General features: G+C 44.5%; 2 protein-coding genes across 2 annotated transcripts in view; one reads left to right on the top strand and one right to left on the bottom strand.

The window, feature by feature from the left end:
* SLC26A11 (solute carrier family 26 member 11) overlaps nucleotides 1-16,982 on the bottom strand; it is a 117,675-nt gene extending 100,693 nt beyond the window's left edge. The window contains exon 1 of the mRNA XM_077459595.1: nucleotides 16,835-16,982. The gene's annotated coding sequence lies outside the window, so the exon portion shown is untranslated. The remainder of the gene's footprint in view (nucleotides 1-16,834) is intronic.
* The window catches only part of SGSH (N-sulfoglucosamine sulfohydrolase), a 99,612-nt gene continuing 96,351 nt past the window's right edge, over nucleotides 16,919-20,179 (top strand). Inside the window, exon 1 of the mRNA XM_077459596.1 lies at nucleotides 16,919-17,036. Coding sequence (XP_077315722.1) covers nucleotides 16,943-17,036 — 94 coding nt within the window. The 5' untranslated portion in view covers nucleotides 16,919-16,942. The remainder of the gene's footprint in view (nucleotides 17,037-20,179) is intronic.

The following is a 20,179-nucleotide window of genomic DNA, read 5'->3' on the forward strand; positions in this document are numbered from 1 at the left end:
TAGAGGGACATTTTATTTATTTTTATTTTTTCAAATGACAACATTTTTTTAAATTGCATTTTAGTGTAAATATGAGATCTGATGTCTTTCTGACCCTCCAGATCTAATATTTAAGAGGTCCGTCATGCTTTTTTCTATTGCAAGGGATTTTTACTTTCCTTGTAATATGAATAAAAGTGACACAATTTATTTTTAAAAGCACAGAGAAAAAAAAATTTTTTTTTTTTTTAAAAGCTCACGTGCAGAGGCGAACGCATACGTGAGTAGCACCCGCATATGAAAGCGGTGTTCAAACCACGCATGTGAGGTATCGCCGTGATCTGTAGAGTGAGAGCAATAATTCTAGCCCTAGACCTCCACTGTAACTCAAAAACATGCAACCTGTAGAGTTTTTAAACGTCGCCTATGAAGATTTTAAAGGGTAAATGTTTGTCGCCATTCCACGAGCGGGGAAAAATTTTGAAGTGTGACATGCCGGGTATCAATTTACTCGGCATAACATTATCTTTGACAATATATAAAAAAAAAAAAAAAAAAATTGGACTAACTTTACTGTTGTCTTATTTTTTAATTAAATAATTTTTCCCCAAAAAAAGTGCGCTTGGAAGACCGCTGCGCAAATACGGTGTGGCAGACAGTATTGCAACAACCACCATTTTATTCTCTAGGGTGTTAGAATAAAAAATATATATAATGTTTAGGGGTTCTAAGTAAAAGGTAGGAGATAGGTGGGCAGTGAAAACAGGCAGGGAATGCTTCATTAGCATTGCTGGTTGTCATACCAATGGCCACCACAAGAGGGCGCCAGATTCCAGAAGGAAGCATAGGACCGCAGAAGGCCTCAAAGCCGGGGCCTCAATTACCGGCTGGCGGCGGAGCGGCCCAACGCGATCATGCTTGCGGGGAGGGGGGTGTGCACGGAGACAGGATACCCCCCCAGCTGTGCTGCCCCAGGTCGCTAATTCTAGTCGCAAATGCAACCTGGCGCCCGAGGTTTGTCGAGCCCTGCTATAAGGGATAAATTTAAAAAATTGTATGTAAAAATGTAATTTTTTGTTATTAACTCCATACAGGTTAAGCTTTTATATTTAGTATGGATTTAGCAGGAATTTTGTAAAATTAGCTGTGTTTTTATTTGCTAATAATAGTTTTAGAGTATTTTTTGCAAATATTTTGTTTCGATAAACATTTGCGCAAGTACCTCGCGGGTCTAAAAAAAAAAAAAAAAAAAAAAAAAAAATCAGTAGCACCTTCCTTTTATTCTACAGGTCATGTGCTTTTATAAAATATAGTTTTGGGGGTCTTTTTTTTAAAGGTGTAAGGGGGCAATGAAAACCTTCAGATTTTTAGAGAAATTTGGATATTTACACTTTTGCGTCTGTTCGATTTTCACCATTTCACAAAAGCAGCGCAATTTAAAAGTTACAAATATTTGTTATTTATTAACTCAATAAGCTTTTATATTTAGTAAAAATTTGGTAAAATTTGCTGTGTTTTTATCTGCGAATAATGATTTTAGTTGATTTTTAGCCAAAATATTGTTTTCATAAACATTTGCGCAAATATTGTGGGACCTTAAAAATCAGTAGCACCTTCTTTTTATTCTACTGGTCATGTGCTTTCAGAAAATATATGGTTTGGGGGGTCTTTTACAAACTCTGAAAGATATAAGTGAAAAATAAAAAAAGCAAAGGAAAAAATTACAAAAATGGTCTGGCCACCTGAGTGTAAAAATGGAGCACAGGGCCTGTCAGCGAAAGGGTTAACACAAAAACGTCTGAAACTCCGCTTTAAGAGCGTAGAAAGGGAAAGACAGCAGACATACATGTAAAATTTATGTAGGGAGATTCGTTTCATCCTTGTGTATCATCTGGGGCTATGCACATCACTGGATATAGGAGAGGGTTTACAACCATTTTAACTACTTGAGGACCAGTTTGGTTCCTCTGGCCTTGTCAACGTAGCTGTATGTCGGGGGGCAAGACACGCACCCTCAGCAATCGGATTTGTTTCAGATCAGTTTCCATGCCCAGGCCAATGATTTCTGACCTGGTGATCGGTTCTGACGAATGAGAGACTGTCCCCTAGGGGCCTGTGTAATGTAAACACAGGCAGGGGAAGTGATGTCATCTCCCCTCCTGGAATCCTTTTTGATTTCAGAGCACGGAGAGAGGACATTTAACAGTGAGTTGCACCAACACTACACTGACACAGTACAGGTAGGTACACTTTTCACCCCCCGATCAGTGGCCCTATTTAACCCCTTCCCTCCCTGTCACAGTGTCACCATGTGCAGTGTTCATATTTTTCACTGATCACTGTACTGGTGTCATTTGTGACACTAATGAGCATTAGGGTAGTTAGTATTAGGCCCAGGTATCTTTAGGGTGCCCCCTAAAAAAGGTTTAATCCACTGATCAGCCCCCCCACAGCTCTCTTTTCTGATTGTTGTATTTAGTGTCACGGGTGACACTAGTTATTGTCACTGTCAGGTTTTTATAGCATCAGGGTACCCAGCATATATTATTGAATAAAGGTTTAACCCCCTGATTGCCGCTCCCCCAGTACAGATTTTAGTGTCAGTTAGGGTCTGCGTCAATCTCAGGGAGCATCAATCGATCACTGTCACTTACTGTTCGCTCTCTATTGTTACAGTATTTTATAACTGTAATGTTTTAATTTTTACTGTGTTTTATTGCATTTGCTTTTCAAGTATGGTATGACTTACTGTTACAGTGCCTTGTGAAAGTATTCGGCCCCCTTGAACTTTTCAACCTTTTGCCACATTTCAGGCTTCAAACAAAGATATAAAATTTTTATTTTTTGTGAAGAATCACCAACAAGTGGGACACAATTGTGAAGTAGAACGAAATCTATTGGATTTCTGAAACTTTTTTAACTAATAAAAAAAATGAAAAGTGGGGCATGCAAAATTATTCGGCCCCCTTGCGTTAATACTTTGTAGAGCCACCTTTTGCTGCGATTACAGCTGCAAGTCGCTTGGGGTATGTCTCTATCAGTTTTGCACATCGAGAGACTAAAATTCTTGCCCATTCTTCCTTGCAAAACAGCTCGAGCTCAGTGAGGTTGGATGGAGAGCGTTTGTGAACAGCAGTTTTCAGCTCTTTCCACAGATTCTCGATTGGATTCAGGTCTGGACTTTGACTTGGCCATTCTAACACTTGGATACGTTTATTTGTGAACCATTCCTTTGTAGATTTTGCTGTATGTTTGGGATCATTGTCTTGTTGGAAGATAAATCTCCGTCCCAGTTTCAGGTCTTTTGCAGACTCCAACAGGTTTTCATCCAGAATGGTCCTGTATTTGGCTGCATCCATCTTCCCCTCAATTTTAACCATCTTCCCTGTCCCTGATGAAGAAAAGCAGGCCCAAACCATGATGCTGCCACCACCACCATGTTTGACAGTGGGGATGGTGTGTTGAGGGTGATGAGCTGTGTTGCTTTTACGCCAAACATATCATTTTGCATTGTGGGCAAAAAGTTCGATTTTGGTTTCATCTGACCAGAGCACCTTCTTCCACATGTTTGGTGTGTCTCCCAGGTGGCTTGTGGCAAACTTTAGACAAGACTTTTTATGGATATCTTTGAGAAATGGCTTTCTTCTTGCCACTCTTCCATAAAGGCCAGATTTGTGCAGTGTACGACTGATTGTTGTCCTATGGACAGACTCTCCCACCTTAGCTGTAGTTCTCTGCAGTTCACCCAGAGTGATCATGGGCCTCTTGGCTGCATCTCTGATCAGTTTTCTCCTTGTCTGAGCTGAAAGTTTAGAGGGACGGCCAGGTCTTGGTGGATTTGCAGTGGTCCGATACTCCTTCCATTTCAAAATGATCGCTTGCACAGTGCTCCTTGGGATGTTTAAAGCTTGGGAAATCTTTTTGTATCCAAATCCGGCTTTAAACTTCTCCAAAACAGTATTACGGACCTGCCTGGTGTGTTCCTTGGTCTTCATGATGCTCTCTGCGCTTTCAACAGAACCCTGAGACTATCACAGAGCAGGTGCATTTATACAGAGACTTGATTACACACAGGTGGATTCTATTTATCACCATTAGTCATTTAGGACAACATTGGATCATTCAGAGATCCTCGCTGAACTTCTGGAGTAAGTTTGCTGCACTGAAAGAAAAGGGGCCGAATAATTTTTCACGCACCACTTTTCAGTTTTTTTATTTGCTAAAAAAGTTTAAAATATCCAATAGATTTCGTTCCACTTCACAATTATGTCCCACTTGTTGGTGATTCTTCACAAAAAATTAAAATTTTATATCTTTATGTTTGAAGCCTGAAATGTGGCAAAAGGTTGAAAAGTTCAAGGGAGCCGAATACTTTCGCAAGGTACTGTATACTGTAATGTTAATTTGTTTTATTTTTGATCATTATTTGTTTTCTGGGAACATCATTCAGCTGCAGCATGGGTTTATTTATTCTGACAGCAACAGGGTTTGCTGTCACAATACGTAAATCAGCAACTCTAGTGCTTCAGGAGGTCATTTCACCACCACAGTTAAAAAAATAAATAAAAAAATATGATGCACGTATGCCCATCATTAGAAGTGGGTGGATGCAGGGCGGTATTCTAATTAAGGCTGAAACAACTAATCGAGGGCTCTGGATGCAGTGTATCTAGATATTGTCATAGCATTGGACACCCCATAAAGGCTTAATTGACAAGATTAGGTCTGTTGGCTTTGACAATAGTGTATGCACCTGGATAGAAAACTGGTTATGGGCGTGTCCAAAATGACAAATGTGGTGATAAATAGCATTCCTTCTGAATGGTCTGGAGTTGTTAGTGGAGTGTTCCGGGGCTCTGTCCTGGGACCAATTCTGTTTAACTTGTTCTTAAATGATAAGGAGGTTGGTATAAAAATAGTTCAATCTCAATATTTGCTGACAATACTAAGCTTGGCAAGATATTCACAACGGGATATTGAAAAGTTACAAGAAGACCTCATCAAATTAGAGGGGTAGGCAACTACATGTCAAAGAAGGTTTAATGTAGGAAATGTAAAGAGATGTACTTGAGGGTTAAAAATATGAACGCAAGCTACACACTAGAAGGAATCAAGGATAAAGATCTGGGGATCTTAGTTGATGACAGACTTGGCAATAGCACGCAACTCCAAGCTGCAGCAAGCAAGGCCAGCAAACTACTAGCATGCATTAAAAAGGTATTTATTCAAGAGATAAAACTATAATTTCTACCACTTAAAAAAATAAAAATAAATAAAACTCTGCTTTGGCTGCATCTTGAGTATGCCGTCAAGTTCTGGTTACCAGTCCCCAGGAAGGATTTGCTGAAACTGGAGATAGTCCAGAGAAGGACAGCAAAACTAATAAAGGAGCTGGAAGAACACAGTTATGAAGAAATGTTACACACATTAAACTTATTATCCATGTAGAAGAGACGCTTAAAGTGGAGTTCCAGCTGTTTCAGCGTTTATTAAAAGTCAGCAGCTACAAAAAGTGTAGCTGCTGACTTTTAATATACACACACTCACCTGTCCCAAGGTCCAGCGATCCCCCTCCTCTCCGCGGTACCGGCATTGGAAGTGTGGGCACCCAGATGTGACAGCTTGCGGCTTCACAGCCAGGTGCAAACTGCGCATGCGCGAGTTGTGCTGTGCGTCCTGAATGGCCAGGCAAACTTCTTGGACCCGTGACGTGTCCCAGAAGGTTGCAGGGAGGAAGGGGGAGAGAACTTCCGCTCGGATCGCCGCCATGCCACGAGCGGAAGTTCTCTCTCTCCCCCTTCCTCCCTGCAATCTTCCTTCAGTACCTGTCAAAATTAAGTACCCCACAAAAAAACAAGTTAGACTTACCGGTAACTTGTTTTCCAGAAGTCTTTCAGGACAGCACCTGAGAGATAGTGACTCCTCCCTCATCCTTAGAAAACACCTTCTGCCTCCAAACTTTAAAGGGAGGCACCTGCCTACCACACCTCAGTTGTAGAAGAGAACCTCCGGCCCCGGCTGGAACACAAACATATACGTTAGTAAAAGCGTAGCATAATAAAATACAATAGGGCGGGATGTTGCTGTCCTGAAAGACTTCTGGAAAACAAGTTACCGGTAAGTCTAACTTGGTTTTTCCCAAGGCGTCTTTCAGGACAGTACCTGAGAGGATAACAGAGACTTACCCCTTAGGGCGGGACAACAGCTTGCAGGACCTTCCTGCCAAACGCTTGATTGCTGGCAAAAGTGAGGTCCAGCCTATAATGTTTCACAAATGTGCGAAAACGCGACCATATCACCGCCTTGCAGATCTGTTCAGGGGTGGCACCAGCTCTCTCTGCCCATGTAGACGCCAGAGCCCTGGTTGAGTGTGCACAAATCCCTGCTGGCGGGGATAACCCTGCTTGGGAATATGCCTCCGAGATAGATAATTTCAGCCATCTTGCTAAAGAAATTTTAGAAGCCTGGAAACCCTTTTTATTACCTGAAAAAAGTACAAACAGTGAATCTGAACGTCTGAAAGGCTTTGTCCTTTCTAAGAAACACAACAGAGTCCTCCTGATGTCCAACATGTGGAAAAGGGTCTCCTTCTCTCCTTCTGGATTAACGCAGAAGGTTGGAAGTACTATGTCCTGAATACTGTTCTGTATTGAAGCTACTTTCGTTAAGAATTTTGCATCTGTTCTAAGAATGACTATCAGGAAAAATAGACATATACGGTTCTTTAATAGATAGAGCATTTAGCTCACTGATCCTGCGTGCAGAGACAATGGCAATCAGAAAAACGGTCTTGAACTTGAGAAACCTAAGGGGCGCCTCACCCAGAGGCTCAAAAGGACCCTTTGTTAGAGACTGCAGGACTACCGACAAATCCCATCTAGGAAAAACCTTAAGAGGTGCTGGCCTAGACCTCGAGAGCTTTAAAGAATCTGATCACCAGTTTGAGGCCACAGATCTTTCTAAAAAACACAGTTAGTGCCGCCACCTGCACCTTCAGAGTACTAACTGCTAGTCCCTTGTCTACTCCATCTTGTAAAAACTCCAGGATGGAAACAAGGCTCCCTGGGACCTGGGGTGGATGAAATACACCAAGTATTATAAACCTTCCAAACTTTAGAGTAAATGACCCTTGTAACCCTTTTTCTACTTGACAAAAGAGTTGAGATCAAATGTCTGGAAAAACCCTTGCTCTTAAATGAGCCGCTTTTCAGAAACCAGGCTGTGAGTGCCAAGCTGGCCACTCCTGGATGATTTACTGGGCCCTGTAACAACAGATCGTGCCTGAGGGGCAAATGCCAACAAGGTTTGATTGTCAGTCCTAGAACGGTCGAAAACCAGGCCCGTTTTGGCCAAAAGGGCGTGATTAGTATGACTGGTACCTTTTCCTTCTGAATTTTCCTTAAATTAACAGAATTAACTGAAATGGGGGGGAAGCGTATCAAAGACGGAATTCCCATGGATATGCTAGCGCATCTGTCCCCAGCGACCCGTTGCGACTGTTCAGGGAGAAGAACTGGGGAACCTGGGCGTTCACTTTTGAGGCGAACAGGTCTACCTCTGGTAGCCCCCATTTCCCGGCAATCATTGCGAAAACCTCTGAGACCATTCCGCTTCCTAAATAGGGTTCCTGCTTAGGAAATCCGCCACCCTGTTTAGATCCCCTTTTAGGTGGACTGCTGATAGCGACAACAAATGCCTTTCTGCCCACTGAAGGATTTCCAGGGCCAGTACTTGGAGCAACCTGCTCCTTGTACACCCCCTGCCTGTTTAAATAGGCCACTGCTGTGGCATTGTCTGTTAGGACCTGAACATGCTGGGACTGAAGATCCTGAGCAAACGACACCAGAGTTAACGCAATCGCCTTGAGCTCCCTCCAGTTTGAGGACCTTACTGCCTCTTCTTTGGACCAGGTTCCCTGAGTGAAAAACTTTCCTAGGTGGGCTCCCCACCCCCAGGAACTGGCATCGGTTATTAGTCTTTTCTTGATTGGAAAAGCCCAGACCAACCCCTCCGATAGGACATCCTGTCTCCTCCACCACCACCACCTTTTCACCTGGGTTGGTACACTTACCTCTGTCTCTAGGGATGCCACTGTATGATCCCAAGATTTCAGAAGAAAAGTCTGCAGACACCTGAAATGCAGCCTTGCCCACTGGACAGCCGCCATTGTTGAGGTTAGAACCCCCAAAGCTGACATAACCTGTCTTACCGTCAGACATTGACTGGTCTGCAGCATAGACACTGCACCGTGAATCTTGTCCTTCTTGTCTAAGGGAAGAAAGATCCTTTGATCCACAGAATTGATTAGATACCCTAAAAACCGAATCTCCTGGGATGGGTTTAGGGAAGACTTTTGGAGGTTCAAAATCCACCCCAGAGCCTCCAAATGGTTGCGTGCTTTGCCTAAATTGATCTGCAATTCTTCGCTGGATGAAGCGAAAAATAGCAGATCGTCTAAATAAGGAATAACTGCGATTCCCTGAAGGTGCAGTGGAGCCAACGCTTCTGCCATCACTTTGGTAAAAATTCGGTGTGACGATGACAGACCGAAGGGTAAGGCTCTGAACTGGAGATGATGAACCACGCCCCCCAACCTGAGGAACCTCTGAGACTGGGGCGAGATCGGGATATGCATCCTTTAAATCCCCTGACGCCATGAAACAACCTGACTGTAGAAAATTCCTGACTGAGAAAAATCGAGTCCATCTTGAACCTTCTGTACTTGAGGGATTCGTTTAAAGGCTTTAGGTTGAGAATCAACCGAAATTTTCCTGTCTGCTTTTTTACTAGAAAGACATGCGAATAGAACCCCTCCTGCTGTTCTTGTAGTGGCACTTGGATTACTACACCCTGCTGCATCAGTTCCTCGAGAGAGGACTTCATGGCGAGGGCCCTTAACGAGTCCTGTGGGGTGTTTGTAATCAAGAACCTTCTTGGGGGGTTTTTGGTAAACTAGACTGTGTAACCCTGCGAGAGTGGTCAGAATAAACGGATTTGAAGTTATCTTTGACCACTACGGAAGAAAATTTTGCAGTCTTCTGCCCACCCGCAGGGACGAGTCGTTGAGATTTCTCGGCCTGTGTAGGACGGAAGAGAATTCCGCCTCTACCTTTCGGTTTCGGGCGGACCAATTTTTCCTTCTCCCCTGCAACTTGCTGTCTTGATCCTGAGTTTTTTGAAGTCGAAAAAGACGTTTTGGCACTTGCTTTTTCTTTTTGACCGGGAAGGATCTCTTTATCGTCTGTCCTGTCAAGAATATTATTATCGAGGTCAGGGCCGAAAAGAAGGTCACCCGAAAAGGGAATCCCACACAGCTTGCTCTTTGATGCTGAATCACCTGGCCAGGTTTTAAGCCATAAGGCTCTTCTTGCAGCATTAGTTAAAGCTGCTGACCTGGCTGACATCTTAATTGCCTCAGCTGAGGCATCTGCAATATAAGCAACTGCAGCACTCAGGATAGGATCTAAGATTTCCTGTTTGGGGGGGAATATGCTGCTATATGCGACTTTAGCTGGGTAACCCAGTATTCCAAATTCCTGGCTACACATGTTGTGGCCATTGCTGGCTTTAAATTGCTCATAACTGATTGCCATGATCTCTTGAGATAAAGATCCACACGTTTTTCTATTGGATCCTTCAAAATTCCCATGTCCTCGAAAGACAGGTCCATGGACCTGGGAGAAGGTGGCATCCAGCCTGGGCACCTTGTTCCACATCGCAGCAGGGTCCTCTTCGAAAGGAAAACGCCTCTTGTGGGCTTTGGAAAAAAAGGGCTCTCTCTCTGGATCTTGCTATTCTTTCTTAATGGCCTCAGAGATGACCGGATGAACTGGGAACGTTCGCCCCTTAGGCTCGTCCAACCCAGCATACATGCGGTCATGGAGTGATAATTCCTTTCTTTCCTCACTTAAGCCAAGCGTAGCATGAATAGCCTTAAGGAGCCCATCTACCTCTTGAAGGGACAGTTTGAATTTAGAGGGGACTACCTCAGTCTCCTCTTCTGAATCTTTAACGGAAAGAGCAGGGGACTGCTTTTCCCGATCTGAAGGGTCTTCAGGCAGAGATTCCAACACTGGGATAGAGAATGACCCCTGGGAGGACTCTGAAGTGGAGGGCTGACTAGCAGCTGGGTTCACTAGTGAGTCACGAAAAGTCTGAATCGTGGCGTATAGCTCCTTTACAGAGGCAACCAGATCCTCACATACAGAGGCTGATTCCTCTTTAACTAAAGAAGTAATGCAGGCACTGCATAGGGTTTTCTTCCAACTTACTCCCAATTTAGCCCTGCGAGAAGGACATCTCTTCTTTGGGTCAGAGTTTTAGCCTATGAAGAAAAGACAAAAAGGAAAAAAACCAGGGAACCCTTAGTGAGACCTGGTCTATGCTTTGATAGGGATCACCACACAGATGCACTAAGAAGAAACCAGTCAGCCTCTAGTGCCCAGACAGGCCCCTTGCCACCAGGGAGGAAAGAAAAAAAAAAGAGAGATACCAAAAGCCACAAATAGGAAAAAAAGGCAGACTTTAACCGCTGCCTCCTACCTGGACTTTGCTGGTGCCTGTGCCTGTCTCCACTGGTGCAGACGCCGACTTTTGTGGCTTTACACACTGCCTCTGGATTCCCATAATGCATCTGCACCAGACCAGAAGTGTAAATAGGCACCAGCTCCTGTCCTCCCTCCTGCGTTCATGCCGGAAACGACGATTTCGCCGGCTCAGTGACCCGCTTTGCCGTTTCCCGGCACACGCGCCGCCTTTCCTACGATCGTGCAGGCCACCGAGTCTTCGGCTCTCTCCGAGCACAAAGAGAGGAAGAGGAGCTCGCTTGCTACCGCTGCCGAGGCCTAGGTAGGTCGGGAGGACAGCGGGTCCCTAGAGGAGGAAAAAAAAAGGGAAGGAAGCCTTGTCCCTCAGGAGCACCCAAGAGACCTTGACTCCCTCCCAAAAAGATGTTCCCTCCGGGCCGGAGGAAACACAATAACCGAGGTGTGGTAGGGAGGTGCCTCCCTTTAAAGTTTGGAGGAAGAAGGTGTTTCCTAAGGATGAGGGAGGTGTCACTATCTCTCAGGTGCTATCCTGAAAGACGCCTTGGGAAAAATAACATGCCAAATCTGGCATGTGAGGGGAGGTCAGGAGTCCTTAAAGCGGAAGTTCCACTTTCGCTAAATATCTAAATAGTGACTCTAGCATAGGGAGAAAACTATGCAGTCTCAGGTTGCTCAAGAGGTAGACGAGAAGCGATTTAACTGAAAACTGCGTAGGGGGTTCTTTACTGTTAGAACGGTAAGGATGTGGAACCAACTCTCTTCCACAATCAGTGGTGTCAATGGGTAGGGTTGACAATGTAAAAAAGAAAAAAAAAAATTATATAGGCATGTTAGCATATAAAGTTGTGCTCATAAGTTTACATACCCTGGGCGAATTTGAGATTTCTTGGCCATTTTTCTGAAAATATGAATGATAACACAAAAACATTTTTTGATAACACACTGTATTTATCCTGCCAACAATTTTGACCAAATTTCCTGTGCCTTCGTAGCTCACACATTCCCAAAACATCAGCGACCCACCTCTGTACCTTTCATCATAGGCCTTGTTGACTCCTCCAAATGTAACGTGGATGGTTAGCTTTAATAGCCATTCAAACCCCTTTATGTCCACCTGTGTGCATGTTATCAGGCCAAAATCACCAGGGTATGTAAACTTTTGATCAGGGTCATTTCATTTGGGTAACAAATGGCTTCAGTCAAACACCAACCATGAGTGAAAGAAAAGTTTGTGTCATCATTCATATTCCCTGAAAAATGGCCAAGAAATCATAAATTTTTAAATTGTATGTAAACTCATAAAGCACAACTGTACAGCATACATCAATATTAGAAGTGGTAGAGACAGTGGTAAGTGTTGGCACGGTGGTATAGTGGGTAGCACTCTCACCTAGACACTACCTGTCTGGAGTTTGCATGTTCTCCCTGTGCCTGCATGGGTTTCCTCCGGATACTCCGGTTTCCTCCCACACTCCAAAAACATGCTGGTAAGTTAACTGGCTTCTGTCCAAAATTAGCCCTAGTATATGAATGCGAGTTGGAGACTTTGGATTGTGGGCTCCATGAGGGTAGGGACCGATGTGAGTGTGCAATGTATGTGTGGAGCGCTGCATAAATTGATGGTGCTATATGGGTACCTTAACTACTTCCCACCCAGCCAATGTACATATACGGCCCGGTGGGAGCTCTCTACTTCTGAGTGGACGTTCCTGAACGTCCATCAGAAGTAGGGGGATCGCCCGCGCAGTGGCGCGGTCCCGATGCGCCCATGTCACCCGGACACGGCGCATCTCCGATCGGCAGGAGGGCTCTGTGATTGGCCCTCCTGATCACATGACGGCCGTGTCCAATCACGGCCGTCATGTGATGTAAACAAACAGCCGGTTGCTAGGCAATCGGCTCCACCTCTCCTCACACGGAAGTCATCGCTGAGGAGAGCAGAGCAGATCGCTGCAGCCAGTTTTTACAGCTTTTTACTCACTGATCACCAGTCTAGTGAAAACACAGTGTCCCCACACAGTATAAACAATGTCCCCACACAGTATAAAACACAATGTCCCCAAAACACACATGTCCCCAAATAATAAAAACCAGTCCCCCACATAAGTCCAACTAAAATCACATGTCCCAATGATTATCTGAACACACATGTCCGTGATCACCTGCACACATATGTACATGATCATATGCGTACATATGTCGGTGATCACACAAACCAATTATTATACACTTAACCAAATTTTTTTTACCAAAGACATGTAGCAGATTACATTTTGGCTTAAATTTATGAAAAATTCGATTTTGTTGGATTTCTTTTAAAATAGAAAGAAGAAAATATTGTTTTTTTTCCAAATTTCCGCTCTTTTTTCGCTTATATCGCAAAAAATTTAAATCAGAGTCGTTAATAAATAACACCAAAGTAAAGCTCTATTTGTGCAAACAAAATGATAACAATTTAATTTGGGTACAGCGTAGCATGACCGCGCAATTGTTATTGAAATTGTGAGAGTGCTGAAATCTGAAAATTGGGCTGGGAAGGAAGGGGGCGAAAGTGCCCTCTATTGTAGTGGTTAAATAAAGGATATAATAGATGAGCATCTTAATGAGACACAATGTACAAGCATAGGGACAATTGTAGACACATACTCAGGTTGAACTGATTGGACTGGTGTCTTTATTAAAATCTTCCTATGTAACTATGTAAGACATAAATACACAAACACACCCACACAGGTTGAACTTGATGGACTGGTGCTTTTATTCAACCTTACCAAATATGTAATATGTAGCGTGGCAAGGCTCTGTGATGCACTACACAAATACTCCAGGTAGTCCTCTGCTGCAAACTTCAATATAAGTCCTGCAATTCCAAATTATCAAGGCGCTCTATCTAGCACCACTATACTACTGGCGCCATAAAGAACAACCCACTTTCCTTGTCCATAAAAAAAAGCAGCAACAGTGTTGAAGGTACCTCCAAAAGACACAATGGGGTTACATTTTGTGGGATAGGATTTTTAAATAGAGGTGGTCCAACATGAGAAAAGTAATATTAAACAATGCAACAAAATGGAAATTTTCACTGGACACATTATATCTAAAGCAGTGACTACTACAAACATATACAGCCCACACAGGGATCCACAGGTATGGAATATACTGGATCAATGTAACTACACATTTTAATTATATCCAAACTTTTGATAAAGAAACATTTTTTTGGGGACTTTATATGAGGCAATGACTGTTCTAGTACATATGTCTCCATCCCTGTTGCTTGTAAGGCCCCTTTCACACATGCGGACAGTATGTCCGTATTTCATCCATTTGTTTGCGGATGAAATACGGACATACATGCATTCCTATGGGATAGCGGGTGTCTTTTCACTGACCACCAATGGAAGGCACATTCTTCTCACTGACCACCAATGGAAGGCACATTCTTCTCACTGACCACCAATGGAAGGCACATTCTTCTCACTGACCACCAATGGAAGGCACATTCTTCTCACTGACCACCAATGGAAGGCACATTCTTCTCACTGACCACCAATGGAAGGCACATTCTTTGCACTGACCACCAATGGAAGGCACATTCTTTGCACTGACCACCAATGGAAGGCACATTCTTTGCACTGACCACCAATGGAAGGCACATTCTTTGCACTGACCACCAATGGAAGGCACATTCTTTGCACTGACCACCAATGGAAGGCACAATCTTTCCACAGGCCACTAATTTAAGGAGCATCAATGTAAGGAGCTTTTTTGTAATTGACCACCAATTTAAGACCTCTGACATTCTTCCCACTGTAAGGAACATTTTTCTCACTGATCACCAATATACTGAACATTCTTTTCACTGATCACCAGTGTAAGGGGCATTCTTCTTAAGACCCTCAATGTAAGGGGCATTTTTCTTAAGACCATCAATGTAAGGGGCATTTTTCTTAAGACCATCAATGTAAGGCGCTTTCTTCTCACTGATCACCAAAGTAGGGAGCATTTGTCATGTACCTGAGTGGAGACTGAAATGATTAGGTCGGTCTCTCTTTCATCTCCAGCCCAGGTCCCACTGGAAGTGAAACAGAGGACGCCAAGGGACAGGAGGAACACAAGTGCCTGCAGATGTAGGTCAGGGAACTTGCAGCAGGAGATGCGGTTCCAAGGCAGCAGGAGAATTGTCAGATCTGGAATTGTAGCTGTGCGCAGCAGTTTAGCCGATTTTTTTTTAAAAACACTCCACTTGCACTGCGGGGCCAGGATGTGTGGCTGGTCAGAGCTCTCAGCAGACTTGCAGGGGGAACAGTCAGTATGATGCAGAACTGCAGCAGCAGACAGCTGGGCAGACACTCGAGCGGGGTGGTTAGTCAGAATCAGAGGCAGGAGCATGGTCATTGGCTAGACAGGGTCCTCAACAGGCAGGCAATGAGGTACCAAATCCGGAGCAGAGTCAGGAACGAGCCCAATTAGAAACTAACGACAAGACAGAAGCTGGATCCAATATCAGGTCAGGCGTAAGCCAGGTCAGCAACCAAGGGAACACACTGGAGGTACAGAGGACACAGGGAAAGCTGAAGACCAGTCAGCATAGAGCACAGGCAGAAGCATCCTTAAATACCCATCTTCTGCCATGCAAATTTGTATTAGCAAAATGTCATGCACATTTCTATTAGCGAAATGGTAGGTTGGTATTCTCTAACAGAATTCTTCTCACTGACCCCCCAATGCAAGGAACATTCTTCTCACTGACCCCCCAATGCAAGGAACATTCTTCTCACTGACCCCCCAATGCAAGGAACATTCTTCTCACTGACCCCCCAATGCAAGGAACATTCTTCTCACTGACCCCCCAATGCAAGGAACATTCTTCTCACTGACCCCCCAATGCAAGGAACATTCTTCTCACTGACCCCCCAATGCAAGGAACATTCTTCTCACTGACCCCCCAATGCAAGGAACATTCTTCTCACTGACCCCCCAATGCAAGGAACATTCTTCTCACTGACCCCCCAATGCAAGGAACATTCTTCTCACTGACCCCCCCAATGTAAGGAACATTCTTCTCACTGACCCCCCAATGTAAGGAACATTCTTCTCACTGACCCCCCAATGTAAGGAACATTCTTCTCACTGACCCCCCCAATGTAAGGAACATTCTTCTCACTGACCCCCCAATGTAAGGAACATTCTTCTCACTGACCCCCCAATGTAAGGAACATTCTACTCACTGACCCCCCCAATGTAAGGAACATTCTACTCACTGACCACCAATGTAAGGAACATTCTTCTCACTGACCACCAATGTAAGGAGCATTCTTCTCACTGACCACCAATGTAAGGAACATTCTTCTCACTGACCACCAATGTAAGGAACATTCTTCTCACTGACCACCAATGTAAGGAACATTCTTCCCACTGACCACCAATGTAAGGAACATTCTTCTCACTGACCCCCCAATGCAAGGAACATTCTTCTCACTGACCACCAATATAAAGGAACATTCTTCTCACTGATCACCAATATAAAGGAACACTCCTATCACTGACCCCCCAATGCAAGGAACATTCTTCTCACTGACCCCCAATGCAAGGAACATTCTTCTCACTGATCACCAATATAAAGGAACATTCTTCTCGCTGATCACCAATATAAAGGAACACTCCTATCACTGACCCCCCAATGCAAGGAACATTCTTCTCACTGACCCCCAATGCAAGGAACATTCTTCTCACTGACCACCAATATAAAGGAACATTCTTCTCACTGATCACCAATATAAAGGAACACTCCTATCACTGACCCCCCAATGCAAGGAACATTCTTCTCACTGACCCCCAATGCAAGGAACATTCTTCTCACTGATCACCAATATAAAGGAACATTCTTCTCGCTGATCACCAATATAAAGGAACACTCCTATCACTGACCATCACACTAATGTACCCTAAGCTCTCCATGTAGTAATTCTTAGCAGGGTTCCCTGGGATCGGACATTTATTTCCAGGGTTCCTCCACATTAAATGATTGATAAAGCCCAGGCTCCGGCTGGGGCTGTGGGCAGTCATCTATATGAATACACCTGTACCCAGGACAGCACCCCTGGGCAGACAGTAAAGGGGGAGTCTAGCACACAGGGAGACTGATCAGAAGTAGAGGTGCACAGTGACCAATCAGGTTCTTGCTCTGTTAAGCTTTGCTAATGAAAGATACATGTGATTGGCTGTGACTGAGGAGCCTAGGTTATAGTAGATGAAGAATGGTCCGATTCATGAGAGGCACACACAGTACAATCCCCCATACATACCCTAGATGGATAGAGATGAGTGCTGCTGTACGGAGCGGTATAGAGGAGTGTTGAGTGTCAGGTCATATGACAGTGGGGAGTGTACAATGGTTGTAGAGGGAGGGAAGTATGAACACCATGGAGTCCGCACACATCTTCTCCTGGCTCCTCTGTACCGGCCTCCTATCCTCAGGGCTGGCCCGCAATGTGCTGCTTCTAGTCGGTGAGTGTGTCCTTCCTAGGCCGAGCTCAGTCCGGGGGACCCGGCGTTTATTCCAGAACCAGCCTCTGCAGACATGTCCCCGTTATCTACACCGCTCTGTTCCTCATAGACAAAACACATCCGAGCTCTGCTCCCATTGTATACGAATATACACTTACTACATAATACGCCCAAGGAACTAGAACTTTGTCTTCTCACGAGGAGGGGGAGGAACGCCAGGCGCCATCTTCTCGGAGCCTCATTTAGCAGTACGGCGGACGCTTCCATCCATGGTAACATGGCGGACAGAGTGGAGACCAAATACAGGGAGCGGCAGCCTCTAGTGGCAGCAAGAGAAATCACTAAACTTGAGGCGTTAGAGCAAGTTGTTCTTGGGTAGTGCTGATAAATAATGTAGAACTAAAGGCACCACTGTCTTTTTTTTCAATAGAGTAAGGGAGGTTTATAGCCCCTTTTAGATTTTTTTTTTCTGCCATTGTTGTCCCCATGGAAGACTTCACTTCCTGTCTCATAGTCAAAGCAGGAAATAGGAGGAAATCCCTACAAAAGCAGGGAATTTCGAGTCATCAGAAATAGTGTCCCCATTGGAAGATTTCCCATCTATTACTTTTCTGCGAACAGCCCAAAATGTGGAGAGAGAGTGACTCATCCTAAAGCCTCATACACACGATCGGACTTTGTATAAACTTTCCCGTGGACTTTTGTACAAAGGGCGTAGTCCACAAGTTTGTATTGCATACACACGATCTGACTTTTTGACAACAAACACGAACGTAGTGACGTCACAACGTACTGACGACACTTCAAAAGAGGACGTTCAATGATTCCAGCGCCACCTTTGGTCAACTTCTGTATTGTAGTCTGATCTTTTGCATTGGTTCTGAGCATGCGTGTTTGTACCTTGTACAAAAGTCCAATGCTTTTGCGTACACACGATCGGACTTTGCTCCATCGGACTTATGTTGTCAAAAAGTTTGTCCGTTCGCACAGCCAACAAAAGTTCGATGAAAACAGAAAAAGTTTGTCCGATGGAGCGTACACACGGTCGGATTTTGCTCCAAAACAGCTAATTTGCATGTTTGTTGTTAAAAAGTCCGACCGTGTGTACGGGCCTTAACAGGGACACAGACAGCGATACAAATCTGACAGGGGTTCTAATACATCTCCACTCTATCCAGGACTAAACAACAACAGTTGCCTTTAGTTCTACTTTAACCACTTGTGGACCACATGGCTGCAATGTACTGCAGATAGGCGGTCCGCACAGGCAATGTACTAGTATGTGGCTCCCTGTTCCCAGGTTCAGGGTGTATACGTGCCTGTCGCCCACTGACACCATTATTGTATAGTGGCCCTTCCAGCAAGTCACGGCCAATGATTCCTGGCCGGGACCTGCTGATCGGCTGAGTCCAATCACAGCCCAAAACACTGTGTTGACTATCAGCACAGAGCTCAGAGGCAACAATCTCTCTGTTTCTTATCCTTGCAAAGCAGGGATAAGAATCAAAGATCTCTTTAGTAGATATCAGCACACAATACATACATTAAAGGGGTTGTAAACCCTATTTTTTTTTTTTTTATAAATAAAACAAACATGCCTATACTAACCTGCTCTGTGCAATACAGTACAAAGTCACTGGTGATGTCAGTGGCAGTTAGTCCGTTCCCCCAGCGTTTGTAAAAAGATTGTCCTGCCGCACTATCGCAGGCCCAAAATAAGTCTCTGATCACCGGCATTAAAGGGATTGTAAAGTGAATTTTTTTTTTTTAAATAACAAACATGTTATACTTACCTCCACTGTGCAGCTTGTTTTGCACAGAGTGGCCCCGAACCTGCTCTTCTGGGGTCCCTCGGCGGCTGTCTCTGCTTCCTCCCGCAGGTGCTTCTCACGTTCATGCGAGCTCCCTCGCATGGTGAGAAGCATCTGCGGGCGCGCTCCCGTGATACAGCCGGCAGCTAAAGCCGCTCGCTGTATCACACGGCCCCGCCCCCCGGCGCTCCGCTTCATTGGATGTAATTGACAGCAGTGCGAGCCAATGGCTGTGCTGCTTTCCATCCATCCACTCCAGCCAATCAGCGGCCAGGCTGAACGGTGGAAAGGACGTCGGGGGACGAGCGCAGGACTTTCAAGGGGTGAGGTAAGTAAAACGGGGGGGCTGGGGGCGCAGGCACTGTCAGACTTTTTTCACCTTAATGCAGAGAATGCATTAAGGTGAAAAAACATTTACCTTTACAACCCCTTTAACCACTTTCAGACCGGATCAATTTGCTGGTCAAAGACCAGACCACTTTTTGCGATTCGGCACTGCGTCGATTTAACTGACAATTGCGCGGTCGTGCGACGTGGCTCCGAAACAAAATTGACGTCCTTTTTTTTCCCACAAATAGAGCTTTCTTTTGGTGGTATTTGATCACCCCTGCGGTTTTTATTTTTTGCGCTATAAACAAAAATATAGCGAAAATTTTTTATTTTTTACTTTTTGTTATAATAAATATCCCCCAAAAATATATAAAATTTTTTTTTTTTCCCTCAGTTTAGGCCGATACGTATTCTTCTACATATTTTTGGTAAAAAAAAAAAAAAATCGCAATAAGCGATTATTGATTGGTTGGCGCAAAAGTTATAGCGTTTACAAAATAGGGATAGTTTTATAGCATTTTTATTAATAATTTTTTTTTTTTTAACTAGTAATGGCGGCAATCAGCGATTTTTATTGTGACTGCGACATTGTGGGGGACCCATCGGACATTTTTGACACATTTTTGGGACCATTGTCATTTATACAGTAATCACTGCTATATAAATGCAGTGATTCCTGTGTAAATGAAACTGGCAGTGAAGGGGTTAACCAGTGGGTGGCAGTGTAGGGGTTAAGTGTTCCTAGGGGTATGTTACTAACTGTGGGGGGGTTGGGCTTTCATTTAGTGAACACTGATCTCTGCTCCAATCACATGGAGCAGAGATCAGCGTCACTAGTTGCTAGGCAGAATGGAGAAATGCTGTTTACAACGGCATTTCTTCATTTGGCCGCTCCGTGAGAAGATCGAGGGTATGCCCGCGGCGATCGAGTCCGCGGGTATGCCCGCGGTGATCGAGTCCGCCGGTCCCGCGACCGGACTCACGGGGGTCCCGACCAGTCCA

This window comes from Lithobates pipiens, unplaced genomic scaffold, assembly GCF_037356315.1.
Source record: "Lithobates pipiens isolate NorthernLeopardFrog02 unplaced genomic scaffold, aLitPip1_a1.2 Scaffold_28, whole genome shotgun sequence".
Classification (NCBI taxonomy): Eukaryota; Metazoa; Chordata; class Amphibia; order Anura; family Ranidae; genus Lithobates; species Lithobates pipiens.